At 33.7% G+C, this 11,692-nt stretch overlaps 1 protein-coding gene across 1 annotated transcript; it reads left to right on the forward strand.

The window, feature by feature from the left end:
- The first annotated feature begins 9,045 nt into the window (after nt 1–9,045).
- On the forward strand, nt 9,046–10,051 carry LOC115703773 (uncharacterized). Its single transcript, XM_061111546.1, has 2 exons — nt 9,046–9,051; nt 9,408–10,051. Exons 1-2 carry the CDS (start codon nt 9,046–9,048, stop codon nt 9,924–9,926), a joined length of 525 nt encoding a protein of 174 aa, XP_060967529.1. The 3' UTR covers nt 9,927–10,051.
- Nucleotides 10,052–11,692: the final 1,641 nt, after the last annotated feature.

The following is an 11,692-nucleotide window of genomic DNA, read 5'->3' on the forward strand; positions in this document are numbered from 1 at the left end:
TTAGATGAGCTGACAACTCTATTCAATGGATGATGCTTTGACTCTCGCCTAAACGGGACACTGTATCAGTTTGTTGAAATACCTTGGAAAATAAACTATGTTAGATTTAGTATTTCTATAACATATGTCATTACTTGTTATTTTCTAAACTGTGTATGAATTTATGAGCCAAAACCTTACTTCTGTTTTATTGATGTGTTGTAGTGTCATTATGAATAACCCTCACCCCGATCCTCTCTTAGTTACTATCTTAGCAAAAGAACTCTATAGTGTGAAAATGCATCCTGGTAGTTGCATTAACTCGCACCTGTTGATGATGAATCTGAAGTTCCAAAAGGCAAATCTACTAGGAATTGATTTATCAAGAGAACAATGGGTCCAACTTATCCTTAATAGTCTTCCTCCGGAGTATAATGAATTTGTTATCTCTTACATGATCAACAATTCTAACTCCTCCGACATGGACAAGCTCGAAGCAGAATTACGAGCCCATGAACGGAACTTGATTGCAATGGGTCCCCCTGGGTTTGCAATCAATAATCGAAGGAAAAGGACTAGGTATGAAGGATCTAGCAAAACTGCTTCTTCAAGTACAATTATCAGACATAATCTTCTATGTTCGAATTGTAATGAAAAGGGACATCATGAAGAACGATGTCCCAGGCTTCTAAACAATTCAAACGAAGGTAATGCTTTTGTCTTTGAATCATGTGTTTTAGAGAACGACAAATCCATCTGGATTGTTGATTCTGGGTCTACTAACCATGTATGTTCTTCACTGCAGTTGCTTGAAACTTGGGAAAATCTGCTTCCAGGAGAGTTAAAGCTTAAAGTTGGCAATGGCGAATTAGTATCGGTCAAAGCTAGAGGAAAAGCCCGCATCAAGTTTCAACAAAGATTTTTAATTTTAGAAAATATTTTATTTATTCCAAACTTTAGTGAAAACTTGATTAGTGTCTCATGTTTGCAAACACAATCTTATATATTGAATTTTTCGAGTACAAATTGTTCAATTTCTCGTAATGGATTTCAAATATGTGTAGCTATAATGGAACAAGGGCTTTATGTTTTAAGACCGAGTACTCAAATCTCACTAAATAGTGAACTTTTTCAGTGTAGCTAGACCTAGGAACCTAAAAAGAAAAGAGATTGATAATGATGATCAAACTTATCTATGGCATTTACGTTTAGGTCATACAGGCTTTGATAGACTCAATAGGCTCACCAAAGACGGTCCATTGAAAAATGACTAAACGTTCTTTCTCTGCAAAGGGAGAGCGTGACAAAATCTGTAACGCCCTAATCTATAGGGACGCCACGTGTGTGATTTTATAAACTAGTTTAATACTAATAGAATAATTAATTATTAAAAACCGTGATAATATTAAAAACTTGACTAAAATAAAACACTAAAAATGGACATTATAACGACATAAAAAGTGTGTTCCGGGAATCCCTGTTGTAAAAAGTTTTGCTAAAGAAATATATACGACAACCGTTTAAACATAAAATCAAAATACACAGCAGATACAGCCAGTCTAAAACAACTCCTGGAAACTCGGCACGCAGGCCGGCGAGGTCAATATGTACATTGCTGGAGAAGACTGCCACCTCATGGTTGATCTAGCTTTTCTTTGCCTTTACCTGCAACACATAGCACCCGTGAGTCACAAGGACTCAGCAAGAAAAGTTATAATAACAATCATATAGCTTATTATTCGAATATTGTCATTTATACACAATAAGAATCAAACCATCACACTTTGTTCATAAGATGAAAGCCAAATCACTATTAGCATCTGCCACAAATAAACATTAGTATACAGATATTTGGTAATACAAAACCATTATATCAATAATAGAATTCATATTCATTTAATCATATAAATAATATATATGTTACCTCATAAAGCAACCATCTTCATGACATCATGTTGCCTATTTAGGCAAGTCGATGCTTTAATCTGATGATCTTGTATTGTATCGCCTAATCAGGCAAGCCCGTGCCATAGCCTGGCACCCATATGTCGCATAACTGCATCACCTAATCAGGTGAGCCCGTACCTACACTCAGTACTCATCATATATCACTAACGCCCGTACTTCCGTCCAGTACGTTACCAGGAAAATTGCATCACCTAATCAGGTGAGCCCACATATCACATGCATAATATTATCACATTATCAATACTCAACCAATCAATCTTTTCAATATATAACAATATTAACTATATCTCAATATTGATCAATTCATAACAATACTAATTGTATTACATACAACGTACTATGCAGTACAATATACTTTTCAATATATAACAATATTAACTATATCTCAATATTGATCAATTCATAACAATACTAATTGTATTACATACAACGTACTATGCAGTACAATATACTTTTCAATATATAACAATATTAACTATATCTCAATATTGATCAATTCATAACATTACTAACTGTATTACATACAGCGTACTATGCAGTACAATATACTTTTCTTACCTTTAATCCAGATTTATATATTTCGACCAACCCAAGTGGAGAACTATCCCCGATGATCTCGGCCCTATGTCACAACAACGATAAACCAATAAGTGTTTATCCCAAAACACTGCTTATATTCACATAAGATAATCGAGGGTTTTCTACCAAACCCCGCAGTATAAATACACTAAAATAAAACTTATATTTTGGCTCTAAAACATACACCATATTGTAGAGCTCGTCGCAAGCTTCGAAACGGTATATAGAATGTCCAAAACGGACACCTTAGTTAAAAGTTATGACAAAAATACGATTTCTGATCTCTTAGGAATTTCTATAAACTGTGAAATACGAAAATTTCAATTTTCGCACTCACCGAAACACTACCAAAACTTATCCAAATCACTCCAAACTTCACAGGGTGCATGTATGCCATAAATACTACCATCCTTACGTAACAGAAATAAAAATCGACCCCTTAAATGAAAAACGCCATTAACGTTCGGACTAAGCTTTAAAAAGTTCCAAACTCGATTTCTAACTCAAAAATTACCTCAAATTCAACAAGTAAACATATAAACTAGTCCCATAGTTACCAAAGAACAATTCTACGAAGTCAGAATCTCCATAACCTTTTTAAATCATAAAGCCCCTATATAAAACCAATCGTTTTAATTTAAACTTAAAACGAAATTAAACCATACCTTAAGCTTTCCCTTTTCAAGGATTTGCTATCCTGCTACTACCGGAGCTTAGATCGCTAAGTTTTGGATTGAAAATTGAAGAAAATAGATATAGGAGGAGAAGGTTTTATCGAAAAAGAGAGAATAAGGGTTTCGTTCGTCGTTCGTTCCTTCTCTTCTAATTCACTTATACTTAATATATATATATATAAAGTTAACTTACGTTAACTTATATATATATAAATAATATTATAATAATATATTAATAATAATAATATAATAATATATAATAATAATAATATAATATAATAATATTAATAAAAACTTTATTATTAATAGTTATCTTATTATTTCTTAACTACTAAGAAATCTCTATTTCTAGGATATTTGGTCAACTTCGAATACCTTAAAATACCCTGATATTTCTAAAACCAACTTATTCCAATAATCTCATCAATATTTCTAACTAAAAATGTTGTGACATTTTTGGCCTCCAATCGCGTCTCTAGGGTCGCCAAACTTGAAAATATTTTTATTTCACAAGTAACTCATATTATATCCACGTACTTCAAATAAATCTCCGTAATTAACAAATTACGCTTATTTATCCACTAATCAGGTCTTCAGGATCACCGAACCTGAAAATATTTTTATTTCATATATAGCTCATATTACATTCACACATTCTATATAAATCTCCGTAATTTATAAATTACGCTTATTTATTCACTTATAGCAAAATTTAAATTTTATGCTGAAATAAATAAGTAGGATCATAATCCCACTTATTACCTGATTAACACATAATATAAATATAAACCCTAATTAATTACCATTAGACCTATCGGGATATTACAAAATCCCTCTAGGGTTAGTGCATTCCGATGTCTGCGGACCTGTGAATGTCAAAGCCCGAGGTGGTTATGAGTATTTTGTCACTTTCATTGACGATTTCTCTAGATATAGTTTTCTTTACCTAATGCAAAAGAAATCTGAAACGTTTGAAAAGTTTCAGGAGTTTCATGCTTTGGCCCAAAACCAATTAGGTAAATCATTAAAGATCTTGCGAACTGATAGGGGTGGAGAATATATGGATATGCAGTTCAAAGTTCATTTAATTGAACTTGGAATTGAATCCCAATACACTGCCCCAAGCACTCCACAACAAAATGGAGTTGCAGAAAGAAGAAATCGCACTCTTTTGGAAATGGTTAGGTCTATGCTGAGTTATTCAACTCTGTCTACGTCCTTCTGGGGATATGCTATACAGATGGCAAATGATATTCTAAATGTTGTTCCATCTAAAGCAGTCCCTAAGACACCCGTCGAACTTTGGAATGGTCGAACACCTAGTTTACGCCATTACAGAATTTGGGGGTGCCCTGCTCATGTCTTAAGAAAGAAAGAAGGCAAACTTGAATCACGTACCGAAGTATGCATGTTTGTCGGAAATTCTAAAGAGACTAGGGGTGGACTATTTTATAGTCACAAGTATAACAAAGTGTTTGTTTCTACAAATGCTACTTTCCTTGAAGAGAACTGTATTAAAGACTACAAACCAAAAAGTAAAGTTGTTCAAGAGGAATTGCTATCAGATATAAGTCCTTCCAATGTTCCGTCCTCTTCCACTCGTGAAGAAGACAATCCCACTCCCTCAGTTGAACAAACTGAGAAATCTACTACTAAAGTTTCTGTTCAGAAGACAACCGTACCTCGTCGTAGTGGGAGGGTTTCAACAAAACCTGCTCGTTATGGCTTGGATGGTGAAATCAATATGGTCGTAGGTGACGGTATTGATGACGATCCATTAACCTATAAACAGGCAATGGCTAGTCCGCAACGGAAACAATGGTCAGCCGACATGGATTCAGAAATGAATTCCATGAAAAAGAACAAAGTCTGGGAATATGTAGACGCACCTGACGACTATCATCCGATAGGATGCAAGTTGGTTTACAAGAAGAAAAGAGGAGCTTGAGGCGAAGTCGAAACTTTTAAAGCTAGACTTGTAGCCAAGGGTTATACCCAAAGAGAAGGCGTGGACTATGAGGAAACTTTTAGTCCTGTTGCCATGCTCAAATCCATCCGAATTCTTCTCTCCATAGCTGCTGCTTTCGATTATGAAATCTGGCAAATGGATGTCAAGACTGCCTTCCTTAATGGGGTACTTGAAGAAACCATCTATATGGAGCAACCAGAAGGTTATGTTCTTCCTGGGCAGGAAAAGAAAGTTTGCAAGTTAAACAGGTCTATCTATGGACTTAAACAAGCTTCTCGCTCATGGAATAAAAGGTTTGATGAAATCATCAAGACCTACGACTTTCTTCAGAATGAAGATGAACCTTGTGTTTACCAACTCAAGGAAGACCAAATAGTAGTATTCCTGGTCCTTTATGTTGATGACATTTTGATCATTGGAAACAATGTCAAGAAAATGACTCACATCAAGGAATGGCTCAACACTCAATTCGATATGAAAGATTTGGGTGAAGCAGCCTATGTTCTTGGTATTCAGATTATCAGAAACCGGAAGAACAGATCTCTTGCTCTCTCTCAAACAACCTACATAGACAAAGTCTTAGAGAGATTCTCCATGAACAACACCAATGGGGCAAACATGCCTTCTAGATATGGTATTCGTCTATCTAAGGAACAGTCACCGACTGATCCTCAAGAGATAGAGGACATGGCAAAAATTCCCTATGCCTCTGCAGTTGGAAGTCTAATGTATGCAATGTTATGCACTAGACCTGACATCTGTTATGCTGTTGGAATCGTGAGCAAGTATCAGTCTAATCCAGGACAGGAACATTGGAATGCAGTTAAGTATATTCTGAAATACTTAAAGAGTACAAGGAATCTTGTGTTAGTCTACAAGGGTGGTGCTTTAAATCCCATAGGCTACACTGATTCAGATTTCCAAGCAAGTCTTGAAGACAGGAAATCTACATCTGGGATGGTGTTTACTCTTGGGGGTGGAGCAGTGGTTTGGAGAAGTGCAAAACAAACCGCGATATCGGACTCGACTATGGAAGGCCGAATACATAGCGACGGCGAAGCTGCTAAAGAACTTGTCTGGCTAAGAAAGTTCTTCACCAGCATAGGTGTTGTTCCTGGAATGGAATAGCCTCTGGTACTACTCTGTGATAACAATGGAGCAATAGCAAACAGTAAAGAACCTCGAAGCCACAAGAGAAGCAAACACATTGAAAGGAAGTATCACATTATCAGAGAATACGTGGCAAGAGGGGATGTACTAGTTGAGAAAGTTGACACAGAGGACAACCTAGCTGATCCATTTACCAAAGTCCTGGCCGTGACAGCCTTTGAAAAGCACTGTCAGAATTTAGGATTAATTGATATGTACTAATTAGTTTTATATTAGTGCAAGTGGGAGTTTGTTAGGTTTTATGCCCTAAATAAAACTCCATTTCAATGTAATCTATTTTATTCAACATCAATAAACAAACAGAAGTATTTTTCATTCATTTGTGTATGTTTTGGTTCACTTTATCAATTGCTTGTCTATTTGATTTATAAATTCATCTTAAACCCTTTTCACATACTTGATCATGTTTATTGTGCTGTCATCACATTGGAAAGTAAACATGACTATGTGAATAAAGTTTCCTAGATTTATCAGACACAGGGTTTTACTGATATGATAATCTACAACAAGAGTTTACTTGTATTTGGAGAAATACTATGTTCTTTCCAGAACATTGGTTAAAGTAAAGCTCAGGTTGGATGCATGGAGTATGCATCGGAAGGGACCGATATTGAACTTTGACTTAGATTTAATTAAACTTACCGTAAAATCTATTCAAGTCAATATCGCCAAGTTGATCCTAGATCAAATGATCTTAATCCTGTTATGATTAGGCTCAATCTTGAAAGGATATTCGTGTTCTTTGATTTGTTAGTTAAGCCTACTTTTAGGTCAGGGTGATACGTACATTTTGGGAACACGGTAGTGCAATTTAGTGGGAGCGCTAGCATAAACATGGAATCTATAGCTTCTATCTGGCGAATAGTAAGTAAAGAATGATCTCCTTCGAGCTTGACCAAACGAAAATAAATGGTGGAGATCTCATTTCACATAAGCTGAAATATCATTTATACGGGGTCAAGTGTTTTAAGGATAAAATACATAGTAGGGTGTTACGGTAATCTAATCCCTTTACTGTGTAGATCATTCATATAGAGGATCATTGATCAAATTAGGATTATAACAATGGATAACTAATGATATGTCTATATGGTGGAACATATAGAGCATTCTATATAATGAGAGTGCAATTCTAAGTTCTATGTGTGGATTCAACGAAGAATTAATAAGTTAGTGAATTTTAGTGCTAAATTCTTGATCTACTTATTGGAAGCTCGGTTATATAGACCCATGGTCCCCCCACTAGTTGAGATAATATTGTTTGTAAGACTCATGTAATTGGTTTTGATTAATCAATTATAATTCACAAATTAGACTATGTCTATTTGTAAAATTTTCACTAAGTAAGGGCGAAATTGTAAAGAAAGAGTTAATAGGGGCATATTTGTTAATTATGATACTTTGTATGGTTCAATTAATAAATATGATAAATGACAATATTATTTAATAATTATTTATAGTTATTAAATAGTTAGAATTGGCATTTAAATGGTTGAATTAGGAAATTGGCATTTTTTGAGAAAATCAGATACAAAAGGTGTTAAAATTGCAAAATTACAAAAAGCAAGGCCCGATCCACTAAGCCATGGCCGACCACCTTTGTAGGCTTCTTAAGTTGATATTTTCATTATTTTAATGCCAAATAATTCAAACCTAACCCTAGTGGAATGCTATAAATAGATAGTGAAGGCTTCAGGAAAATTACATTTTCTGAATCAGAAAAACCTGAGCCTCCTATCTCTCTTCCCTAGCCGCCACTCACTCTCTCTCTTCTTCCTTTGATTTTTGAACTTACCTTAGTGATTAAAGTAGTGCCCACACACAGCAAGCAATACCTCAATCATAGTGAGGAAGATCGTGAAGAAAGATCACCAGCAAAGGAGATTCAGCATCAAGGATTCAGAGAAAGAGATCCAGGTTCAGATCTTGATAATACTCTGCTACAGAAAGGATACAAGGGTTAGAGATCTGAACGGAAGGAGTCATTTAATTCCGCTGCACCCAATGTAAGGTTTCTTAAACTTTATATGTGTTTAATTTATCGTTTTAGAAAATTCTTATTTAGGATGTTAATAAACATACTTGTGAGTAGATCTAAGATCCTGGTAAAATAAATTCCAACAATGTGCTGAAGAAAAACTTCTACCAAAATCATCTTTAATATATGTGACACCATTGACTCCGACCTCTTTCAACTAAAAAATCAATCAGATTATGATCAATTTTATTCCAATTTCCTAGATCATCTATGTCAAGAGAAAAACTATTCTTATCATTTAAATTTTTCTCATTCTCATTAACATTTCGACTTTCTTCTTCTTTGTCATTTACCACTTGATCTTCAACTTCATTAACATTATTTTTACAATCATGTTCATATCCTCAATTGCATTCGTAATAGAAGTCTCTACTTTATTGTTACCAAAATAATGTTGGGAATATTTTACCAGTATCTAGATTTATTAACAAGTATGTTGATTAATGTTCTAAATATGAATATCTTTAAAACGATAAAATTAAACACATAAGAGTTTACATGTAATATTTAAAAAAAAAAGAAAATATAACTTAAAATAAATTAAACATACGTGCATTGGCACGTAACATTTATCTGGTATATAAATACGTACGTGATTATATGGTGACATTAATATATATGAACTAATTAACTACTCCAACAAGAAAAATAATTATTTAATGACATGTATGAATGTAATTTGTTGTGTAGCAAGAGCTAGCTGTTTTAATAGAAATATAATATATGTTGTAAATCCCTAGAGGTCATCCTAGGAGTACTCTCCCCTAGCCAAATAAGTAACAACCCAAAAGGTAGTTAAAATATTACACACTATGAGAATCTACAAATTTATTACCAGCAACCTCAAAAACATTTATTCATTCATCTCATGATTCACTAACCATATATACTAGTTCTTCACACAAAACATAACTAGAACAAGGAACAATAAAGGCTCAAACTCATCATATGGTACGTATAAATACCTGTGCATTCTTATTCCTTTTTCTTTCGATTGTGTTACAATTACTTCATGTGATGATCATTGCAGGAAATTGAGGACAAGAAAGAGGTGGCAAAGTGGCGAGGAAGGGTGAGCGGCATAGTTGAAGCTCCGGCGGAGAAAGTATGGGGGTTGGTGTCCAAAACGAAGCGGTTACGGGAGTGGATAACAATGGTGGAAAGATGCACAGAGTTGGAAGGGAAAGAAGGGATTCCAGGGTACACTAGGCTTATATCAGGCTTCATGTTTCCACAGGAAGATGGAGAAAGGTCATGGATCAAGGAGAGGTTGGTGTCCATGGATATGGATATGGATATGGATACCCCATTGTGTAGCTACGTTTATAGAATGGAGGCCACCAATATTGTTGGGTTAGATGGCTCTGTGAATAGGCTGAAAGTGGTTGATTATGGGGAAGACTCAACTCTGGTTGAGTGGTCTTTTGAGGTTAATCCCTATGATGGGTTATGTGAGGAGAGTATTGTAGATTATTTGGGATTTTTGTATAAGTCTTGTATTCATAGGATTCAGGCCGCAATTGATGCTGCACCATCCAACAAAGCTTAACTCCAATATATATGTCATCTCTTCAACTTAACATGTATTTATTAATGTTTTTGGTGATGCTATAAATGTATACCTTTTGTATTGGTTTTTCTCCATAATCTCCCCTAGCTATGTTTAGTTTAAAATTTAAATCCAACATACTTCACGCTTAATTAAAATGAAACAATTCATTTTGATTAAAAAATCATATTCTTACTTTTCTTTTTTTAGGATTTTTCATTCTTATTTGGATTTGGCACTTGATTAATTTCGTTCAAAGAGTTATAGAGATCTTGGAGCTTTACTTTCTTCTTGAATCTAGAATTTATCTTGAAGAATAGCACATTAATGTTCATTTATTTTTATTTTTTTAAGTTTGTTTTCCAATTTGCAAGAATATCGTTTATTTATACATATTTATGTTATATTATTTATATAATGTTTTGTTTTAAATAATAATTAAGTGTGACTAGTAATTTTTTTTCAAATAGTAACATACAATACCAAGTAGTTATCAAAAATATAAATATATAGAAAAGTTCTACACTTATTTTGTCCCCATATATATGTCTATTGAGTATATTGAATTGATATTACTTCTGTATAAATTTTGATAAATATATAGAATTTTGCTGAAGCAAAAAAGAACCTATAATTTGTCAAAGTCTATGGTACAGAAAATAATAAATGTAATATGCCTGTAATTAACGTAAAGTTGATGTGATACTAAACGAGAGTTCGATCGATTGAGTAAGCTGTGCTTGTTTGCCTTTTACCATCACTGATTTTGTCATTTGCTGAATGTTAATGTATGGGGAGACAAATAGAAGCTTTTCGAAAATTTGTCTATAATAAAATATATGATTCAAAATATTTACTACGTAAAGAATTTGAAAGGGGATGAATTATGTTAAACGTAATGATAAAAGAGTTTCCAAGTGGGAGAAGAGTTTCGTCTTATTATTAAGAGAATTATTAATTTATTGCATTTGAAATGATCAACCGATCGATAAACACACACAATCATTATTATAAACTAGAATATAGTCATAAACACGAGGATCAATTTAGCAAAACCTAAATGAAAATGATGTGGAATTTGAAAGTACTATTGTGGAAGTTGAGGTGTTACACCAATCAATCCTTGTATATATTTTTTAAGTTGGAGTACAAAGCGGCACCTATTCCCAATGAAAATTATATCTCAACAATACTTTTAACTTTATTAGAGGAATTTTAGTTTTATTTTTTCTTTTTACCATTGGAATATTTTTTTGACCAACACATAATCCTGCAAAAATCATAATACATTAACATTCCGTACGGGTGGTGATATTTGTGGCCTTACACTTTTAAACTAGTTGGTATATATATGTTGTTGTGGGTGGGCTCATTTGACTCATACTGACTTCCATTAACCAATTCATCCAAAAGCAATTCCTATTAACCATGAAAGGTCGACTAGCTTAGTACCTCTGACGAGGACAACTATTTAAACATGAATTAGTAACATTACATACATTATCCCCGTTTTGGGGAATTACCTCATATACTGGTTTTTTAATATTTTTTTTAAAATTTATCGTAGAGGTTTCTAAAGTAGTTTCTCCGGTGGTTTCTATGTAAGTTGTTATACGAGTTTTTGTTGCGATTTAGGTTGCAGCTCTAAAATTGTAATAGGAGTTTCTATATAGAATTCAGTAAAAATGCTAAAAAAAACTATTTTAAAGTGTAAAAATGAAAAAACCTCAATAATGATCAACAAAAATATGCTAGACCTCAATTTA

This window comes from Cannabis sativa, chromosome 1 (assembly GCF_029168945.1).
Source record: "Cannabis sativa cultivar Pink pepper isolate KNU-18-1 chromosome 1, ASM2916894v1, whole genome shotgun sequence".
NCBI lineage: Eukaryota > Viridiplantae > Streptophyta > Magnoliopsida > Rosales > Cannabaceae > Cannabis > Cannabis sativa.